General features: G+C 58.1%; 3 protein-coding genes across 3 annotated transcripts; 2 read left to right on the top strand and 1 right to left on the bottom strand.

Moving 5' to 3' along the window:
• Positions 1 to 4: 4 nt before the first annotated feature.
• RNF19B (ring finger protein 19B) lies at positions 5 to 12,764 on the top strand (the record flags this gene model as incomplete). Its single annotated transcript, XM_027701321.1, has 9 exons — positions 5 to 285; positions 4,933 to 5,138; positions 6,816 to 6,960; positions 7,888 to 8,050; positions 8,674 to 8,788; positions 9,292 to 9,432; positions 10,146 to 10,353; positions 11,334 to 11,465; positions 11,954 to 12,764. Coding segments are annotated over 9 exons (1,875 nt in total), but the record flags the coding sequence as incomplete, so codon positions are not given.
• Positions 12,765 to 13,926: 1,162 nt separating this feature from the next.
• On the top strand, positions 13,927 to 15,963 carry TMEM54 (transmembrane protein 54). The gene is made up of 6 exons (XM_027701365.1): positions 13,927 to 13,939; positions 14,488 to 14,681; positions 15,103 to 15,162; positions 15,312 to 15,500; positions 15,581 to 15,715; positions 15,871 to 15,963. The coding sequence occupies exons 1-6, from the start codon at positions 13,927 to 13,929 to the stop codon at positions 15,961 to 15,963; spliced, it is 684 nt and encodes a 227-aa protein (XP_027557166.1).
• A 254-nt stretch (positions 15,964 to 16,217) lies between these two features.
• Positions 16,218 to 19,679, bottom strand: HPCA (hippocalcin). The gene is given in 5 exon segments (XM_027701287.1): positions 16,218 to 16,838; positions 17,075 to 17,180; positions 17,725 to 17,954; positions 17,957 to 18,183; positions 19,646 to 19,679. Coding segments are annotated over 4 exon segments (579 nt in total). The 5' UTR covers positions 18,102 to 18,183; positions 19,646 to 19,679; the 3' UTR covers positions 16,218 to 16,740.
• Between the last annotated feature and the right edge of the window lie 1,881 nt (positions 19,680 to 21,560).

The raw sequence follows: 21,560 nt of genomic DNA, 5'->3' as shown, positions 1-21,560 counted from the left end.
GTGCCCGCTGTGCCTGGTGCGGCAGCCGGCGGAGAACGCCCCGCGCCTGCTGTCGTGCCCGCACCGGTCGTGCGGGGCCTGCCTGCGGCAGTACCTGCGCATCGAGATCACCGAGTCCCGCGTCAACATCTGCTGCCCCGAGTGCAGCGAGCGCCTCAACCCCGCCGACATCCGCCGCCTCCTGCACGACTCCCCGCACCTCGTCGCCAAGTACGAGGAGTTCATGCTGCGCCGGTGCCTCGCCGCCGACCCCGACTGCCGCTGGTGCCCGGCCCCCGACTGCGGGTGAGTGCGGGATGTCCGTGGGGTGCTGCCCCTCCGTGCTGGGACAGCCTGGGGAGGGGGGACCTGCGGTGCCCGTAGGATGCTGCCCCATCCCTCTGCCCTGGGACAGCGTGGGAAAGAGGGATCTGCTGTCCCCGTAGGATGCTGATTCCTCTGTCCTGGGACAGACTGAGGAGGGGGAAACCCACTGTCCCTGTAGGGTGCTATCCTGTCCATCCTGGTAGAGCATGGGGATGGGAGGATCTGCTGTCCCATAGGGTGGTGCCCCATCCATCCATCCTGGGACGTCTTGGGGAAAGGAGACCCCCGCCCTGGAGGGGTGCTGCCTGTCCCCAGCACGTCCTGGGACAGCTGGGTGATCCCACTGCCCCAGGCGGGATGCTGCCTTTCCCCGGCAAGTCCTGGGGATGGCATCCCAGGTGGGATGGCCCTGGGACCTGCTGTCCTGCTGAAATGCTGCCTGTCCCCACCTGGCTCCCAGGACAGCAAAGGGAGGAGCGGATCAGCCCCAATGGGGTGCTGCTGCCCGTACACGCTCCTGTTCTACTGAGTCCCACAAAGAGCCCTCAGTGCAGACGTTCTTTGCTTGTCAGCAGTCTGTTCAGGACAGCTGATGGGCCTTGGGCACCAAAATGACACTCCATCTATCCCTGTTACCTCGCTAGGGCACCAGGATTTGACCTTGGGGGTTGTGGAAATACAGGCAGATCGGGCACGAGTGACAGGATTTGAAGAGGGTTTTACCTGAGCCATCGTTTCCCTAATTTAACAGAAGCCTTTTTTTTCTGCACAAATGGGAAGCGTGGAGTTTCCCAGCTGCGTGTTTCGCTGTGGGGACAGTGCATGGGGACACGCTGCAGCCGTCACGGTGGGGAAGAAGGAACTGTAAACAGTCACTATTTCCCAGTGAGGACGTTGAATCCATGGCAGAGAGGAGTGATGTTGACTCACTATCCGTTGCCTAAGTGAGGAAATGTCTGTCTGTCCAGAAGTCAGCCCAGCCAACTGTGATGACTGTGTAGTTATGAGTGTGTTGCTTTCATTTTCTCTTCCTTTTTCCTTCCAACGAACTCTGTTGGTTTCTGTTTGAGCGCAAGCCAAAGCTGCCTGGAAAAGGGCTTTGTTTGGGAAACTTAAGAGAAGTGCTGTGAAGTTTAGCTAGAATTCAGCCTGGATGGCAATTCTGAGTAGCAAGGACATGAAAGGAAAGTCTGACCTAGTAGTCGGAATGGAAAAGGTGGTGGGAGGGTTGTGAAGATTTAATCAAAGCAATGTAATAGGCATCCTATGCAAATCAGTGAACCTGGCTCAGGTTACCCATTTCACGGCCTCTGAGCATCCTGTATAAGGGCTTGTTCCTTCAGAGGGTGAAATTAAAGGCAAACAACAGCTTTGCTCCTTTCTGGAGCCAAATCGAGTGTGAGATCTTGATATTTCACCAGCACTGGGCATAAGATCAGAGAGATAAGAGCAGGTTGTGCTGCCACAGAGGCAATGCCCCTGCTGTTAACCAGCTAGAGAAAATCCGGTTCCTGCTCGGCCGAATCTCAGCTCCTTGACTGCTGTGATATTATCTGTGCTCAGGATAAGGTGTACAAACAGCCGACGTCACCCGGGCTGGCTGGGTGGAAGGAGCCGGCTCCAGCACGGCCCGGAGGGCGTTGCCTCTGTCACAGCAACCCGGCCGTTGCTTTGAGGGGTTTTGGGCAGACTGGTGTCACAGGCGGCTCTTTCTGCGAGCAAAAACCTCCTCCCTGGTTAGTCAGTGAGCAGGATGAGCCAGGTGACACGCACAGCATCCTCCTCCCAGCTGCCCAGAGCAGCAAGAAGCGACCCTGGGGCTGTTGGGAGACCAGGCAGCCTCGTGGACCAGCGCTGCTGGTGTGTCTGTAGCAGCTCACACAAAGGCTGTTGGAATCAGCCCTCCGGCGGGGAGAAGAATTAATCACCCTATTCATTCTTCCCAGCAGAGCTTGTGTGGCTGTGCTTATGTAAAATCAGGGTATGAATTATTTACAGTGGGCTTTCCCCGCTGTAGTAGTGCTGGAGTACGGGAACTTAGGGCTGGGGGCACGGCCGTGGCTGGCACTGGGTGCCACCCCTGCCAAGGTGTGTAGGGCTGGGGTATGGCCATACTTGGCCCTGGGTGTCACCCCCACCAAGGTGGTGGCATCAGGGGGCTGCGGGGCGATGGCAGACACGACCCCTGGGCGTGTGACACGCAGCGTCCAGCGCCTTCCTCACACGCCACAGTCTTTTCTTTAAATTTCTCTTTAAATGGAAGAGCCTGGCTGTGCTGCGGGGAAGGGGAGGAGGAGGAGGACCAACACAACACCGGTGCGTGTTGCCATGGAAACCCCGGTCAATTGATGCGCCATCAATCGCAAAACAAATCATTTTCTGTGTTTGCGGCTTCGGTTTTTTCCCCTTGCCACAGTCAGGTGGTATCGCTGTCTAGTGTTTGTCACACTGCATCCTTCCCAAAAGCTTGGGAGAATAACAGGACCTTTAGAGGAGCGGAGCTGTGTAGGCTGAGCTCTGTGAATGAGCAGGAGGAGGGAGGGAGGCAACTCGTGGCCATCCAAGGCATGGGCTGCAAGCAGAGCTGTGTGATTCCTGGGGTCTCAGGGAGACACTCTGTGGGGAAAACTCAGTTTCCCTTCTCATCTGCTGGGATTGAGCCTGGAAGTGGCTGTTTAAGTCAGCGATGTGTCAGAGGTCAGGGGAAGAGGGGAAGGCACTGGCCATCCAGTGCCATAACTATTTCCAGGCATAGCCCTTCAAAACCCACTTTCTAGTTGACCTTGACTTGGAGATGTGTTATTTCTTTCCCCAACAGACAGTTGTGTAGCTTGTCTCCCCGCAGCTGTGGGCTTGTTCATGATATTTGTCGTTTCAGCTCTAGCAATAAAATATAAATGGTGATGATTTCAATTTCTCGAGTGTTTAAAAAAACCAGCGTTTTGAGTGAGGAGTTAATTTGGAGTATGGGGTTGCTTAATATATTACACTGAGCTTTCCTAGCCTAGTTATGGTTTGAAATAGCAGTGTCACAACACAGCTGGGTAGATGAAGCTTTTTCCTTTTTGTTTTGCCAAGGTCTCTGGCTGTAGGATAGTGGCAGGGTGAGGATGTTTAGTGGGATACTCCTTAGACAAGATGCATAGGGGTTGAGTTTGTCCCTCCCAAACCCCTGGGCCATCCGTATCATAGGATCATCATGCAGAATGGTTTGGGTTGGAAGGGACCTTAAAGATCATCTTATCCCACCCCTGCCATGGGCAGGGACACCTTCCACTAGACCAGGTTGCTCCAAGCCCTGACCACTTCCAGGGATGAGGTTTTCCTGTCTCTCCTCCAGCCCTGGGCTCAGGTGCAGGTGTGTTGCTGCACACGTAGGCCCTGCAGTCGTGCCTCCTGGCCCCGAGATGTTGTTTCTTTGGCGATTCTGTCGTAGCCTGGCAGGATGAAGTTGCTCAAACTCCCACGGAATATGAATCATTGTGGTATGACACATTCAGCGGTTCTCACGCTGCTGCCTCTGAGAAGAGGCAATACAACTTGAGCTACACAAGCTCTAAATATAAAGCCTTAAATAGGAGTTATTCCCTCTGACCACCAACAAAAATACTGAGGGTGAGCAACAAAAATACCCTTTTGCCATGAGGGTGTCGCAGAGCTGGGAAGGCACTTCTGGAATTGCTCATGTCAGCCCCTGCCAATGGAAACAGCCTCATCCTCAGTGACTGTGTTAGTCAGATTTCTCTAGCAGTGCTTGGTGATGCTGCTTAGACTTCTATGTACACAGGGCACTTCCTCCTGGAAGTGTCACACTACTATCAGAAGTGAGCTGGTTGAACCTGGCCTCTCTGTCTTGCACTCTCGGTTGGTTTTACTCGAGTTTTGGCTTATTCCAGAGGCAGGGTGTTGTTCTTCAGCACTCTCTGGAAAAGGAAATTCTGTGGAGATCAACAGGAGCTTGCTTCTTGGCATAGCTACACATGGAATCCTCTGTTATTGCAGTTTTTTAGAATCATTCAGTTAATAGAAGTGCCCAGGATAACCTCAGCTTTCTTAGACTCCTCCAGACCACGCAGCATGCACCCCTATACCTGTCCTAAGGAACTGGGGGGGGGGAGTGTGCCTGGAAAGAGCAGCCTGAGCCTGTCCTAGGAGCCTGAGTTGGCAGAAGGAGCAAGGAGTTAGCTGGGCACACCGTGCACAGATCTTGTCTGTGTGAATTGCCCGTGGGAACTGCCAGCAGTTACTGAGGAGAGAACTCAGTGTCACAGGCTGGCTGTGTGAAAGGCCTCTGCCCCAAGTAACCCAATTAGCACTGCTTAATTTCAGGCCCTGCAGTGCAAGCCACAGGGCTGGAGAGAGCAGGAATGTGTCTGGCGTGGGGGCTGCTGCACCAGTGATCAGAAATGAGGTGGGAGAGGTGGGGTGGGCAGACTGAGGGCTCAGGCGTTGCCCTGGGCTCCGGGGGTACCAGGCACGCCTGTCTTGGCAGCAGCTCTTCAACCAGCTGCTCTGAGCAGAGCAGCTCAGGCAGCCACAGCCTGGGCACCCTGAATTAAAGGATCACTGGGCTCTGGCTTGACAACTTTGCCTTTCACTAATGCCCCCGACGTGTTCCCCCTGCAGTTACGCGGTTATTGCCTACGGCTGTGCCAGCTGCCCCAAGCTGACCTGCGAGAGGGACGGCTGCCAGACAGAGTTCTGCTACCACTGCAAGCAGATATGGCACCCCAACCAAACCTGCGACATGGCCCGCCAGCAGCGGGCACAGACCCTGCGGGTACGGACCAAGCACACGTCGGGCCTCAGCTACGGACAGGAATCCGGGCCGGGTATGGATTCACGTGTTTTCCATAGAGTATCCTCAGCTGGGAGGGACCCACTAAGGTCATTGAATCCCAACTCCTTGCCCTGCACAGGACAGCCCCAAGAATCACACCACTGATTTTTTTTTTTTGGTTACTCAGTGCTGCAGCCACCTCTGTGTAAACCCCCCTCCCCTCCAAGCAGAGGGGTGTTAGTGCCCTGCGTGGCACAGCTGAGGGTCTACAGCTGCCGCTGTGAGAGCAGCTGTGAAACTCAGAGTCATTTCCCCTTCTCCTGTGTGTTAGGACGTGTCTGGGCTCCTCCAAGAGCACTGAACAGATCAGTAGGTGATGATGTGCTTTGGGTCCTTCTGTGTGACAGCAGCTCCCCTCATCCGCCCCAGCTCTGCTTGTGGCTCTTTTGATCTTGGATGTTCTTGCTTTTTGCTGATGTAAACCCTGAACAAATAGTCACTTTTTACCCTTGCAGCTTCAAATTTACCTGCTGTGGTCATGAAGAGCAGCATTCATGCCCAGCTGAGTGTGGGGAGCCTTGCTCTGTGCACTGTTAGGTGTTAGTAATGTCAGGTACCAAAAAAAATGCCAACCCACAGACTCCTACACTGCCTGGTAGGAGCTGCTGTGTCTGCTGAGTTTGTGTTCCTTAAAAATAACCGTATTGACTCTGGAAGTGGGCAGTGAGGCCATTTTGTAAAGCCCTGCCCTGCCCCCAAACAAAACACCCTGGTTTTCCTTCTATGTCAGGAGTTTAAATGTTAATTCACTTAGCGTGGAGCTGTCGTGGGTGGTTCAGAGGTGGCTTAGTGGTATGTTGAGGTTCAACATGTCCCAGTTAGAGAGCCCTGATAATGGACAGCAGAGGCTGCCACAGTCTCTTGTACAAACCAGCCAGCAAAAAAAAAAAAAACAAAAACCAGTTTCTGAGTTTTTTCACCCTGTTAAAGAGATCCCTGCCAGGAAGGGCACTTAGCCACGGAAAGGGAGGTTTTTGAGACAGTGGTTTTTCCTCACCCTGTTCTGCTGGATCCAGTGTGGTGATTAATAAGGTGTGAGCTGGTCTCAGCAGCTGGATTTCATCTTGCTGAGCATTGCAGGGGCCAGCAAAGCCCCGAACCACAGCACAGCCATTGCATAACCACGATCAGATGACTCCTGAATTAAGGAAGAGATGAAAGACCCTTATCCCACTCTGCCAGCAGCAAACTGGGGCCTGGGCAGCCTCTGCTGCAGACCCCAGTCCCCTTTTGGCTGCCCTAGAAGGCTGGGTTTGGTATTTTTCCAATGCCTGTTCTCCCAGTTGTTCTGTTGTTCTTGGCCCATGAATCACCTCGGTGGAGCAATTCAGTCGTGGCTCGTTCTTATGCTGTTGCCTTGGCTAGCACAGGGCAGGTATGACTTGTTCCCAGCACTTAAGCATGTCCTGGAATACATTCTGTTCAAGGTTAGAATAAGTTTTTAAGGTGGCTGTTGCTCTCAGTCCCTGTTGCCCGGGCTCTGGTGGGGTCTCTCATCGGTGTTATCATCTCGCTCTGAAGATAAACTAAAGACACAGCACCCCCACTTCACCTGTGGTCAGCAACAGAAAACAGGGGGTTTCATCCCATGCCAAGATTCCCCTCGTGGATTCCCTCATGCTCACAGCAGAGGTTCCAACCAACTCCATCCCGTGCTTCCTCCCCGCAGCCGACGACATCAAGCCGTGCCCGCGCTGCAGCGCCTACATCATCAAGATGAACGACGGGAGCTGCAACCACATGACGTGTGCTGTGTGTGGCTGCGAGTTCTGCTGGCTCTGCATGAAGGAGATCTCGGATCTGCATTACCTCAGGTGAGGAGGGGGAGCAGCAGCACACCGGGGTTCCCCAGCCTGTACCCCCCGTGCAGCGCTGCAGGCTGGGGACAGAGCGGCTGGAGAGCAGCCAGGCAGGAAGGGAGCTGGGATTTGGGATGGACAGGAAGCTGAACATGAGCCACAGTGTGCCCAGGTGGCCAAGAAGGCCAGTGGCATCTTGGCCTGGATCAGGAACAGTGTGGCCAACAGGGCCAAGGAAGTGATTCTTCCCCTGGACTCAGCGCTGGTGAGGCCACCCCTGGAGTGCTGTGTCCAGTTCTGGGCCCTCAGCTCAGGAAGGACATGGAGGGGCTGGAGCAGGTCCAGAGGAGAGCAACAAGGCTGGGGAAGGTACTCGAGCACAAGTGCTGTGAGGAGAGGCTGAGGGAGCTGGGGCTGTTCAGCCTGGAGAAGAGGAGGCTCAGGGGAGACCTCCTCACTCTCTGCAACTCCCTGACAGGAGGGGGGAGCCAGGGGGGGGTTGGTCTCTTTTCCCAGGCAACTCTCAGCAAGACAAGAGGGCTCAGGGTCTTCAACTGTGCCAGGGGAGGTTTAGGTTGGATATTAGAAAGAATTTCTTCCCAGAGAGGGTGATCAGCCATTGGAATGGGCTGCCCAGGGCTGAACTTTGTTCCGACTTTACGGTGCCATGCTCTTCCACACCAAAAAAATAAAGCTCCTGATACTATTCTTTTGAGAGCTCTTGGTCTACTGGATGTTAAACACAGACCTGATAATGTGATTGATAATCACCTTGATGAAAAATTAATCTTGATAGGGGGAAAAGAAGAGAGAAACCTCTTTTGTGTTGTCTACCCACTTCCTAAATTTTGGGTTTTATTTATGTGGAAGTTGAACTTGGGGTTCTCGGGAACATTTAGGAATTACTGGTGTTAATTGTCATTTTTTTTCCCTCCCACGAAGCCCCTCTGGCTGTACATTCTGGGGCAAAAAGCCATGGAGTCGTAAAAAGAAGATTCTCTGGCAGCTGGGCACGTTGATCGGGGCTCCTGTGGGCATTTCCCTCATTGCTGGCATTGCCATTCCTGCCATGGTCATTGGCATCCCTGTGTACGTGGGGAGGAAGGTGAGTGTGGGCAGCAGAAGGGTTTGGGGGCGTTCCCTGTGCTCCAGGCATCCCACCAGAAATTTAGAGCTGATATGAAGGGTGGATCTTGCAACAGAAGCAAAATTCAGTTGTCTCTTCTAAAGCTTGTCTTATCTCCTGGGCTTTGTGTGGGCAGAGGGAGGGTGGTGGCTGATAAGCCCTCATAGCCCTTCAGGCTCATGTCCTCCCAAATGCATTTTGCAGCGCTCTTGTGCCTCTGCTTTAACCCAGGAGCACCCCAGGAGAAGCCTGGTCCCTTTTGAGCCCATCCTGTGATGTTGGGCTCTGTGGGACAGTGGTTGGACCCCGAGCATCACACCTTGCCATGCTTAAATCACTCGTGTTTTGGTGCTGACCAGCTGCCTCAAACTGTGTCTGTGCTGATAAAAAGATGTTGAGAGGGAAGAATTGGCACATCAGCACTGTACTTGTAACTGCTTCTTTTTCTTAAGCACAGACCCTCCTGCTGGGTCTGGTCTGTGAGGAGATGAGGTTCTTCAAGGGCTCACACAGCTGACAAGGCTGTAAAATCAGATACTGATGTCCTCTGGGTGTTTGCTCATGGCCAGGCTGTTCTCACCTGGTGCTTCTCCTTCCATCAGATCCACAGCAGGTATGAGGGGAAGAAAACCTCCAAGCACAAGAGGAACTTGGCCATCACTGGAGGGGTCACCTTGTCTGTCATTGCCTCTCCAGTCATCGCTGCTGTCAGTGTTGGTAAGTGGGCTCAGTCCCTGTCCCTTCTGGTGGGCCAGTAGCCACCAAGGCAAGTGGGTAGCCCAGCCCTGTGCACTGGGGGTGGCCAAAGGCAGTTTGCAGAGTGCTGCTGTGTGTGGTTTTGGGCACAACCCTTCTGTCTCACATCCAGGCTGCACGTCCTGATGTGCTCGAGGTGGCCTGGAGCCAGCACATCTGGAGCTTGTCTGGAGCACCAGCTGCCTGTGCCACAACCCATCCTGGTGTCCCTCGACACACAGAGCTGTCCCTCACTCATGGACTGGTTTGGTGGGGGGTGTCTCAGGGGTTCAGTGCTCTTGGGGTTCCCTCATTCTGCACCAACAAAGGGCTCCTTCTCTGTCTGTCTGCGAAATTGTGAACTACAACCTTTTAAAAGCAGAGTAAACACAACTGAGAGAGTCCCTACCCCAAAAAATCCTTTCTGTCTGCCCAACACAGCTTGGCCCCGAGCTCCTCTTAACCCAGCCCCTGCTCCCCTCCAGGTATTGGGGTCCCCATCATGCTGGCCTACGTCTACGGCGTCGTGCCCATCTCGCTGTGCCGGGGCGGTGGCTGTGGGGTCAGCACAGCCAATGGAAAGGGGGTGAAAATCGAGTTTGATGAAGATGATGGACCCATCACAGGTAACCTGGTGACTGGGGAAGGGGAGGGGTTGTAATGAAATGCTCGGGGGTCGTGATGTTTCCCAAATCTGGTTTCACCCGGGCCTGGCTGGAAGCAGGTATTTGCTTCAGTCTTACTGTGATCAGGTGTGCTGCTCTCAAAGCAAAATCTCAGCCCTGGTCAAGGGTAGGAGGCTGCCTGGGATGAGGCATCAGGAAGGATATTGAGGTCCTGGAGCAGGTCCAGAGAAGAGCAATGAGGCTGGGGAAGGGACTGGAGCACAAGTCCTATGAGGAGAGGCTGAGGGAGCTGGGGCTGTTCAGCCTGGAGAAGAGGAGGCTCAGGGGAGACCTCCTCACTCTCTGCAACTACCTGAAAGGAGGGGGGAGCCAGGTAGGGGTTGGTCTCTTTTCCCAGGCAACTCTCAGCAAGACAAGAGGGCTCAGGGTCTTCAGCTGTGCCAGGGGAGGTTTGGGTTGGATATTAGAAAGAATTTCTTTCCAGAGAAATTCCATTGGAATGGGCTACCCAAGGAAGTGGTGGATTCTCTGTCCCTGGAGGTTTTTAAGATGAGACTGGATGTGGCATCAGTGCCGTGGGCTGGGAGCAACAGTGGGGTTGGATCAAGGGTTGGACTTGATGATCTCGGAGGTTCCTTCCAACCCAGCTGATTCTATGATTCTATGATCACTTCCCTTGCTGATTCCCACCCCTGTGCTCTCCTCCCCTGCAGTGGCTGATGCCTGGCGAGCCCTGAAGAACCCCAGCATCGGCGAGAGCAGCATCGAGGGGCTGACCAGCGTCCTGAGCACCAGTGGCAGCCCCACGGACGGGCTCAGTGTCATGCAGGGCAACTACAGCGAGACAGCCAGCTTTGCTGCCCTCTCCGGGGGCACCCTGAGCGGGGGGGTCCTCTCAGGGAGCAAGGGGAAGTACAGCAGGTAAAATTGGATTGCTGGGAAAAACCACAGAGGGTCCCAAGGGCTGTGTTGGTTGAGCAGGTTTATTCTGGGGAGCTCTCCAGGACTGTGAGTGGTCCTGCTTTGACCTGGTTATGTCCTAGTACTTTTGCATCTTGGTCTGTCGTAGAGTAACCAGTCCCAGCAGATCACCCAGGGACTGAGGGTGGTGTGGCTCTGGCACAGGCTGCCCAGAGAGATTGTGGATTCTCCATCCCTGGAAGTGTTCAAGGCCAGGCTGGACAGGGCTTGGAGAAACCTGGTCTAGTGGAAGGTGTCCCTGCTCATGGCAGGGGGTTGGAACTAGATAATCATTAAGGTCCCTTCCATCCCAAACCATTCCATGATTCTGTGATCAGTGCTGGGCTGGTTCTGGCAAGGAGGACAGAAGATGAGTTTCTGTCCCTACTGAGCTCCCTAAAATTGCAGAGCTGCTGCTCCAGGTTAATTTGGAATAGCGCAGAGATGCCTGCATGACCTGCTTAGAGCTATTCTGCTCCTCTTATCCCAACCTGGAGGCTTTGATGCTTCCTGTTCTCCAGTGCAAACGGTGCCACTGCTTTCCAAGTCAGGAGGTTACGCCGCAGTTTCCCTCCAAACCTGCCTGTGAGTCAGTTTGCTGGGTAATTAGAGACACGTGTTGATGTGGCAGCCAGGATGTAATCATGGCTCTGCGCGAGATCTGTGGAAATCAGTTCTTCTCAGGAATTGTGTGAGTCATGGAGGTAAACACTGCTTTACCTTCGTCATGGAAAACAGGATGAATTTGCCTAAATGGAGCCAAAAATGAGGCTGTGTGAGAGGAGCCATTGGGGTTCAGCTCTGTCGTGCCGAGCTGTGCCAGCACGCAGGGCCTCTCTCTTTCCTGTGAAGAGCAGTGACTGATTAGTGCTCCTCAGGGATATCTAAAGCATTTCTAAGGAATCTTCCTCTTTTCTAAGGAATCCTCCTCTTTCCTGCAGGCTGGAAGTCCAGGCAGATGTCCAGAAGGAGATTTTCCCCAAAGACTCGGTCAGTTTGGGGGCGATCAGTGACAACGCCAGCACTCGAGCCATGGCTGGTTCCATCATCAGCTCCTACAACCCCCAGGACAGGTAGGAGGACATGGAATGGTGAGAAGAGCATTGTCAGTGGGTGTCCTGGAAAAATCTGTGCTCTGTGAGCGCTGCTGTGGGCGGTGGGATGACTGTGGTTGCACCAGGCTGCTCTTCTGCCGCTGGCAAGCGGATCAGTCCTTTTGCTGGCACAGGAGGAGGACTGGGGACAATTTGGGAGCAGCCTCCATGTGTGGTGTGGAGCCTGAGGAGGGGATCTGCATCCCAGCACCCTCAAGGTCTGTTCCTGGCAGCTCGTGGGGACTCTGGAGCTTTCCCAGCTCAGCTCCTGGCTCAGATCTTGGCTGCTGTGGGGAGAGCTCAAGAGCAGCGAGTGTTGTTGTTCCTCACATGCCAAGGGGTGATGAGCAGCATCTGGCTCATGTTTGGGAAGTGTGATCCTCCCAGTTCAGTTGGTGCAGTGCCCAGCGGTGCCCGGTTGAACCCAGTAACCATTCCCAGTAATGCAAGGGTGCTTGTTCCTGCAGGGAGTGCAATAACATGGAGATCCAGGTGGACATCGAAGCCAAACCCAGTCACTACCAGCTGGCCAGCGGCAGCAGCACAGAGGACTCTCTGCACGTCCACACCCAAATGGCAGAGAATGAGGAAGAGGAGGAGGAGGAGGAGGAGGAGGAGGAGGAAGAGGACGGTGAGCAGGAGCAGACGTGCAAACACCAAAGCTGTGAGCAAAAGGACTGCGTTGCCAGCCAGACCTGGGACATCACCCTGGCCCAGCCCGAGAGCATACGGAGTGACCTGGAGAGCTCCGACAGCCAGTCGGACGACGTGCCGGACATTACCTCGGACGAGTGCGACTCCCCCCACTCTCAGACTGCAGCAGGCTGCCCACAGACCCCCAAAGCTAGAGGTGCCGAGAGCCCAAGTGCCCACCTGAGCCACTGTGCCCAAGCCGAGGGCTGCCGGCTGGATGAGATGGTCCAACTGGAGTGCATCGAGGCCAGAGTGTGACATGTCCTCCTGCTGGCAGCACACCCGCTGTCACTGCGTCTCTTTGGGCCGGGCTTGTGTCCCTGTTGGCTCCTGTTTGCCATTCTCCAGCTGGTTCCCCAGCCTCGCCTCGGGAAGTCGCTGTTTCTTACGTGACGTGAAAAGGAAAGGAAAGGAGAAAAAAAAAAAACAAACCAACAAAAAGAAATCCCCTGCCGTCTTTTTGTTTTAATTTATTGGTTCAAAGTCTGTGAGGTGTGTAAGAGTGTAAATATGTACGTGTGTCTGTATGTCTGCAACCATCCTAAGGGACTCTTGGAATAAATAAAGACTCTGGTTGTCATTCGACTTGTGTCCACCTCGTCCTTTCCAAAGCTACAGGGAAATCCTCCAGCTGCCTTTGCCCTGGGCTCAGGCATTTGTGAACGTTGTTCCCAAAGGCTTGGGAAGAGGAGAATTCTCTCTTCTCCCTCTCCCCTGTGCAGCAGGGCTGGGTACAGGTTAAAGGAGAGGAAGGATGGGGACTAAAGCCAAATTCCCAGCACAGCTGTGTGTATGGGAGCTGAGGAGGCTGAGAGTGATGGCTCGGGTGGGATATTGGGGATAATGTTTTTGACCCTCTGCCTAGACCAGGCCCTTCCTCAGACCGCTCCCAGGAACCAGGGTTGTCCCTGTAATTAAGCTGTTGGTGCCTCGTGTCTGCAACAAGCTTTGCAGAGAGATTGGTGAGGGTCTCCCACCAGCGAGGGAGGGTCCCCACAGCCCCCTCTGGTGTGAGCAGAGTGCTCTTCCTGCAGCCAGCTCAGCAAGCCCTTGTCCCCATCCCTCTCCCCGTCTCCTGCTGTCAGTAACTTCCCTGGAAGCTTCATGAGGGCGATGGCCACCAGGCTGGTTCCTCTGAGTCACCTCTGGGAAGTCACCACCTGCCCTGACCCCGCTGCTTTGCCCTCCCTCTGCAGGTCAGTCCCTGGTACCTGGCAGTGCTGGCCTGTGCCCCGTGGTCTGGCAGTGTCCCAGCCTGAGGGGCTGCCTCTTCCCAGACCCTCAGCCCCTGGCCTTGGACCTGCCTGGCTGGATCCCAGCCTGGCTGCCATTGCTGTAGGGTGGAATAACCTAAGTGTGCTAGGGAGGGGGGAATGGATGGGGAAGGGGGTGAGGCAGAGTGACAGGGTGTATTGGCACAGCATGGCATGGTGTATTGGCACAGCACAGCATGGCATGGTGCATTGTCATGGCACAGCATGTCACGGCACGGCTGCTGGCTCGGCAGCAAGGGGAGTGCAGGGGTGGGACATGCAGGTGAAGGTGGAGTTTATCCCTTTGTTCACCGGGGAGCTGGTCTGACAGGAACTGGAGCAGCAGTGGGGTGCAGCAGGTCCTGCCCAGTCCCAGCCCTGGTCCTGATCAAACGCATTTGGACCCCGATGGACCCGTCTGCCTGGGGGCTGAGGGTGGGCCAGGCCACTTGGGCATCGAGGGGCTCTGATGGCCTGATCCTGGCCCAGTGAAGATGTGCCAAGGAGGTGAGTCTGGCTCTGGCGTGGTGATCCTGGCAGGAGGGCTCCAGCACTGCCCTCCTACAGGGGAAACTGAGGCAGGGAGGGAGGGATGGGAGCCGGGGGGTCAGGGATGGAGCAGGGCTGAGCACAGCTGATGGTGGGTGTGTGAGGAGAGCGGCCCCAGGGTGGGTTCCAAGGGAGGAACAACCCCACAGTTGCTCCTCAAAGTACCAGGTGCCAGAACCCAGCACTGCAGCTGCCACTCAGGGACAGCTGCTCTCCCAGAGCTTCTTTGTCGCTCCAGGGAGCCCCAGCCCTTCTCAACCCCATCAGGGACCTCTGTCCCCAATGGCTGCTGGCCCCACACCACCTTCCCAGTCCCAGGAGAGCCGGCTGGAGCAGTGGTTTGCATACCTGGGCTACCAGCAGCTTCCACCACATCCCCCCTCCAGCATGGGCCACGTCCTCTGGGGTTGTCCCCAAACACCCTGTCCCTCTGCCGAGTGTGGTGCAAGGGCAGGAGGGACAACTCAGTGCTGGCCACCCCACACCCTCCTCTCCCCTCATCTCAGGACACCTCAATCCCGGCAGCCACCAGAAGGTGCTGATGAAAACGGGCCTCATCCTCCTCGTCGTCGGGCACCTCAACTTCATCACGGGGGCCCTCGTCCACGGCACCGTCCTGCGGTTCGTGGTGACCCCCGGGGACGCCGTGTCCCTGCAGTACATCAGTGCCAACACCGCCTCCGTCATCGCCGCCCTGCTGGTACCCCGGGCAGCAGGGCTGGGGCACACGGGGTGGGTGAGGGATGGGTGTGGCATGGGTGCAGTTTGGGCAGGAGCTGGGATGCAGGAGGATAGGGGATGGATGTGCTGTGGATGTTGGGGGGGGACGGGACAGGGTGTGCAGGAGGATCTGGGATGGATGTGCTGCGGATGCAGGGTGGGCAGGAACGTAGGATGCAGGATGGATTGCTGTGTGTCCCCTTCCCTGCTCTGTGTCCCCTTCCCTGCTCTAAACAAGCCTTTCCAGAGCAAAACCAGGGGATTAAACACCCTGGGGCTCATTACTGGGGGAGGTGAAGCACTACCCCTGCGATGCCAGTTGAGCTGTCGGGGACAATGTCAGCAGGGAAAGGGGATCGATGTCGCTGGAGCCTCTCTGACCCCCCTGTGCTTCCTCGCAGACCATCTCCTGTGGCATCACTGCCCTCATGCTGTCCCGCTACCTCGCCCCCGCCGCCCTTGTAAGCACCCCCGGCCCCCCACCCCTCAGGCTGCAACCCTCCCATGGAGTGGGCACAGCCACCACATCCCCTCACTCAGGGAGGGCACGTGGGCAGTTGGCCGTGCACGGCCCTGCCTCGCCCTGCTGCCTCTTCTCTCCCTCCTGCAGAAATGGGCACTTCTCGCCCTGAGCGCCTGCAGCAGCCTGGCCTGCCTGTCCTGCCTGCTGGGGCTGCTTGTCGCCATCGGGCTGACCCTGGGCAACCAGGGCCGGGCACTGCTGGCCCCCTGCACCACCACCAACGTTGCCCTTGCCCCGGTGTCCCGCGAGTGCCCCTTCGATCCCACCCGCGTCTACGTGAGTCCCCAGCGCGTTATGGGTGGGGTGCGCTGGGGATGGGGAGGATTTGCAGGGATCTGATGCCCCATGTCCCCCAGAGCTCCACGCTGTGCCTCTGGGCCGTGTCCCTCGTGCTGGAGTCGATGGAGATCATCTTTGGCATCCGCTGCCTCCTGCTCGCCCTCGAGCTGCTCCGTCTCGGCCGCTGCTGCCGCGGGACACACCGGGGGAAGGTGACTCCTGGTTCCTGGGCTCAGCACCAGTCTGCTCCCATGCAGGGCTGGGATGGGCCTGGCTGGGCTCGGGGGCTCCAGGATGAGGGTAAGACTGATTGATCTAACAGCCTTATCCCACTGGTCTCGTTCTCATCCTCCTCTCTGGCTTGCAGGTCTCCTTGCAGGCAGCTCCTGAGGAGAGCCCTGACCCCGGGCAGTGCCTGGGCTTGCTGAGGCTGGACAGTGTGGAATGTGCCCAGCTCTGAGCGGGGCCTGAGGGATGACCCTGTGGGTGTGTCCTGGCCGTTCCTGCCCCATCCCAGCACCCACACAGCCCCACGACAGGACTCAGCTTCCTCCCAGCCCGGACAGCCAGGATGCCACCAGCCAGGACACATGAGCCCATCCCCGTGGCCTTGGGTCACCTGAAGCTGCAGCAAAGGGGGCAACCGGGCTGGATCCAGACCCTGCAAGGAAGAACTTTCCCCTGGGGGTCGGTGGCCCCTGTCCTACCACGGACTGCACTGACACAAACTTTATTCTGCAGGTATTAAAAGACCAGAAGCGCATCCCCCCTCCCTCCGCTCCCACCCCTGTGCCGGCCGTGGGGAAGGGGCTGGCCCGGCCCACGCCCGTGGCAGTGTGTGCATGCAGGGGGGGGTGAGGAGAGTGGTCCCAGAGCCACCGGGTCTTTGTCCCCCGGGCCGTGTCCCCGCACCTGACAGAGATGCACCTTTCCTGCCGGCCTGGGCTGTCCCCCTGCTCCGACCCCCTGCCTTTAGGGGGGGACCATCCTCGCTCGGGGCAGACCCTGCCTCCATCCTTCCCCCCAGCACAGGAGCCCCCCCCAGCGATGGGGACCGTCCCCCTGTGCTCCCCTTTGCCGCAGCCTCGGCCGGGCTCCAGCTCTCATCCCAGAGGGGGCTGTGAGGGCACAGGGTGGGGACCGCGGGGGGCCGGGCGAGGGACGGTGGCAGTGGCCGGCTGCAGGGTCGGGGGTGCCTTGGGGGGCCGCGGGGGGGGCTGTGGGGGGTCCGTGGGGCTCAGAACTGCATGGCACCGCTGGGGTCACACTGCAGCAGGCGCACGATGGACGGGTCGCTCTTGGCACCTCTGATGAACTCCTCCAGCGAGAGCTTCCCTGCGGGGAGGGGACACGGCTCAGCCACCACCCGGGAACAGAGAGAGCTGTCGGCATATCCCACGGACACCCACCCACCCGGGATGAGCACCCAGCACCCTGAGCCCCTCCGGCTGCCCTGGCCACACCGGCGGACATGAGCCATTTAATCAGCGTGCGTGCGGCTCCTTCTAAGACCCCCCCACGGATTTATCCATGAGACCTTTCCATAATCCCCTCCATCTCCTCTCATTTACCGTCGTTATTAGTATCCATCTGTCGGAAGATTTTTTCCGTCCTTTTCTCCGGAGTCGATTCGTCTTCAGGCATGTTCATCACGGAGGAGACCATTTTGTAGATGGCCTGGGAGAGGGAGATGGGGGTGAGGGCGGGTGCAGGGACCTGGCGTTGCCCACCTGAGACAGGGACAGCTCTGGGCTTTGCTTCCCTGGGAATGGTGATGTCATTTAACACCTTTCCCATGGGATCGGGCTGTGGGGGGTTTCAACTCCCAGCTCAGCCAGAGCTGGAGCTGCTCCTGCAGGGAGGAGATGCCACTGATGCTCATGCCACGGGGTTGGGGTTAAGGGAAGGAGAGCATCTCCTGTCCCTTTGCCAACACCACCAGGTGTGCTTGGGGATAGCTGCCATCTATCCAGCTCTCCCTGGAAGCATGGGAAGAGTCCTGGGAAGGGGTAACAAAGGGATGTCCCCAGAGCTCTGGGTTAGAGTGATCCTTGCAGCTGCAGACAGCAACAGAGGCTCCATCCCAGGCACTGCCAAGCCCTGTACCGGGGGTACCACAGGGTGCATGTCCCCATCCTGGGGAGGGGACAGCCACCGTGACACCGGGGTGACACCCAGGGCCACGCAGGAGGAGCCGCAGCGGGGCGGGGGAACCCGGTACCTGCACGATCTCCAGCATCTCCTCCCGGCTGATGTAGCCATTGCCATCCAGGTCGTACATGCTGAAGGCCCACATGAGCTTCTGCTCCAGCTTCCCACGGGAGGTGACGCTCAGGGCGATGATGAACTCTCGGAAGTCGATGGTGCCATCGCCGTTGGTGTCGAAGGTGCGGAAAACGTGCTCGGCGAACTTGGAAGCGTCGCCGTAGGGGAAGAAGTTGGCGTAGATCTCTTGAACTCCTCCACGTTGAGGATGCCCGAGGGACAGTCCTTGAGGAAACCCTTGTACCAGCCCTGCAGCTCCAGGTCGGAGAACTCGGTGTTTTCCCGCAGGTCCTGGAGCATCTCCGGGCGCAGTTTGCTGTTCTGCTTCCCCATCCCGCTGGGACCCGCCGGCCGCCCCGGGGGACGAGCGCTGGAGTGGGGCAGGTGCCTGGCCCGGCTCGGGGTTCCCTCTGTGCTACAGGAGGGGAGAGGGACGGGGCAGTGCTCCCTGGCAGCCCCCGGACTCCCGGGCGGACGCCGGTGCTTCCCCCTCCATCCCCGCCGGCCGCTCTGAGCCGTCGGGGGCGGCCCCGGGGACCACCCAGCGCCGGGCAGCGCCAGCCCCCTCCCGTTTGCGTAATAAGCCCTTACAGCTCATTTACATAATATATAGGTGATATATAGGTGGGATCAGGAGGGCAGAGCAGCCCGGAGGAGGGGAAGGGGTCGGATTCGGCCCCGGCAGAGCGTTGCCCGCGGCTCTGGGTCCAGCCCAGCTTTGGGGCTGGCCGGATCTGGGTCAGATCCCTCGGAGGAGGGTTATTTTCAGCTCCTCCGCTGTCTCTGTTAATATTTGATGCCTCTGGCGGGCACTGGGGCCCCAGGAAGGGCTGGGGGTGGCAGGTCCCTGCTCGGGGCTCCCTCCCCACCTCAGGGTGCCCACAGCCCTGGGGGGACCCAGCACACCCCATCCCGCCAGGATCGCCCCCGAGGAGCACAGAGGGGCCCAAGGAGGGCAGGGTGGTGTCCAGCACCCAGCCACGCACCACAGGTCCCCACCCCGGGGGTTCTGGGAGGACCTTGACCCACTACCAGCACCCAAGGCTGTGTTGTGACCCCTCTGTGGGACAGAACGGGCTCAGGGGCTTCATGGATGCAGTGGGGACTTCAGAGCCTGGAGCACCTGCTGCCTTATCCAAAGTGGGGAGAGACCCCAGCACCTCCAAACCCCCCATCCCTCTGGATCACCGGACAAACAGAACTCCCCAAGGGGTCCCCCAGTAGGGCTGGACCCCCAGTTACAGGGGGCTGGGACCCCACAGTGTCTCCCCACCACCCCCCACCACTGCTCCACCCCCGCTCCAGCAGCCCGAGGGAGGATCTGAGTGCCCCCACCCCACTCAGGGGTCCCCAGTTTTGTCCCTCCGGGGCTGGCACGACCCCCACCCTCGATGCCCGGGGGGGGGCTGTGACCCCTTCTCACCGCTCGGGGCAGCTCCCGCCTCTGGGAGGGGAACCCGCGGGGGGCTCGGCGCCCTGAGAAGGGTCTGCAAGGACCACCCCAAAGCGGACACCTCCGGAAGGGTGGCTGGGCACCCCCAGGGAAGACTCTCCCGTGACGTGGGGGGGCTACAGGGGGTTCTCCCCAAACCGGACACCCCGGAGAGAGGGGGGCTGCCGGGGACACACCCAAGGAAAGGTCCCCTCGGAGGAGGGGGGTTACCAGGCACCCCTGAAAGGCGCGCTGGGGACCGAGGGGGACACAGGGCACCCCCGAAAGATGCGCTGGGGCGGGAGCGGCTCTGCAGCCGCCGGCGGGGAGGGACGTGCCCGGGGCTGGGTCCGTACCGGTGCCCCGGGCTCCCCGGCTCCCCGGTGCCCCCAGGACGTGTGTGCCTGTCCCCCTCCGGGTTCTCCCCATCCCCAGCACCTCCTACCTGCCCGGAGAGCAGCCGCCACTGCCGCCGCCGTGCGCCAACGCAGCCCGGGAGCGCCCGCCGGGAGCGCCCGCTGCAGTGCTGGGCGGCGGGGGGGCACCGACACCGGGGGCATCGGCACCGGGGGCACCGGCACCGGGGGCACCGGCACCGGGGGGCACTGGCACCGGGGGGCACCGGCGGCACCCGCAGCATCCCCCCCCCGTCATCCCCCACCCGCCCCGGGATCCCACGCACACCCCCCCGGAGACACCGACCCACGGGAGGGAGCTCGTGGTGCAGCCCCTGGTCCCCCCAAGCCGGGTTGGGGGTGAAATGGGGGACCCCTGTTGCACTGGCAAGGGCTGGGGGGCTTTGGGAACACAGGGAATGGGAGCACTGGGAGCACTGGGAGGTCTTGGGGCAACGGGAACACTGGGAAGGAACACTGGGAGCACTGGGTGGACTGTAAGGTCTTCAGGCACTGGGAGCACTCAGAGCACTGGGGGTTCTGGCAGCTCTTCAGGCACTGGGACCACTGGGAGCGCTGGGTGGACTGGCAGGTCTTGGTGTAATGGGAATACTGGGAGCACTGGGACATGCTGTGTCTCTGCTGGCCCAAAAAGGTGCCAAGACAGGCATTTTGGGGCTAGAAAGGGACATTCCAGGTTGAGTGTCCCCAGGACTCATGTGAGGGTATGAAATCCTCCAGAATCATTCCAGAGGCTGAAGCAAAGAGGCTTTGGGCACCAGGAAAAGGCTCCAGTGGAGACAGATGCTCTCTATAAGGATGTGCCATTCCCAGCGGGTTTTCCTGTGTCCCTGCACCAGCTCCCTCCATTTTCAAAGCCTGGGATCACTCGACAATGCCGTGGGGAGCAGATGGCAGGGGCAGATGGGAGGAAGAGGCACTCTCCTTGGAATTACACAAACAAACACACATCAAGTGATTAAACCCACGGCCCTGCCGCTGGGCTGGGGCAAAGAGGGAAGGGGCTGGGGTGGCTGTTCCAGGGTGAGGAGCTGTCAGGAAGGACTCATGATGGGGCTAATTCACCCCAAAATCTGCTGGGCACTGAGAAGGTGTGGCTGCCCCATCCCTAGAAGTGTCCAAGGTGGGTTGGATGGGGCTTGCAGCAACTTGGTCTAGTGAGAGGTGTCCCTTGCCCATGGCAGGGGGGTGGAACTTAAGTGATGATTCCATGATCAGTGAGGCTGAAGGGCTGCAAGTGCCCATCGAGGAGGGAAAACCTGGAGCCTCCAGGCCCAAAATGCCAACCTGAAGCAGGGCAGGAGACAGGGACCAGTCCTGACAAAGCATCCAAAATCCAGAGGTGTATTTCAGAATGCTGGTGGGCAGTGCTTGACCAAACCACTGCCAGGGTGACAACAGGCCCAGCCCAGGCCCTGAGCACCACAGGGACCTTGACGTACCACAGGAATGAGCAATTGCTACTGATAAAGGCAATATTGGTCTCTCACTGTGGTTTTTCCTCCTTGTTTTGTGCCTCGTGGTGGTACCACTGCCCTGCCTTCTGCTGGAGGACTCTGGAGGACCAGGGACCTGCACGGGCTCCTTCCTGCCTTTCAGCTGCACCTTTGGGTGCTGAGTCTCCTCCTGGGCTCTGCCATCCCCCTGTCAGTTCCCTCCACAATGAAGATTCCATGATTCCATGATTCTGTTGCAGCAGCTGGGGCTGTGCCCCAACCCACCCGAGGGGACGGTGGTTGTGCAAGGCTGGGAACCCTCCATGGGCTCCAGGGTCTCTTGTAGGACCAGCATCAAGCCCAAGGGGTGTTTTGGGACTGGCATTGGGCTGGAAACAAGGGAAATGGGAATGGGAAGCTGTTGCAGTGGTGCCTCCTCCCATCCTATGCAAGAAGGATGTTTGGAGAGGTGTGGGATGGGATATGGGGCCTTGGGATGAGCAGAAAG

This window comes from Neopelma chrysocephalum, unplaced genomic scaffold, assembly GCF_003984885.1.
Source record: "Neopelma chrysocephalum unplaced genomic scaffold, ASM398488v2 Primary Assembly neopelma1_155, whole genome shotgun sequence".
In the NCBI taxonomy this organism is placed as follows: Eukaryota; Metazoa; Chordata; class Aves; order Passeriformes; family Pipridae; genus Neopelma; species Neopelma chrysocephalum.
This window is presented reverse-complemented; position numbering and strand designations above follow the sequence as displayed.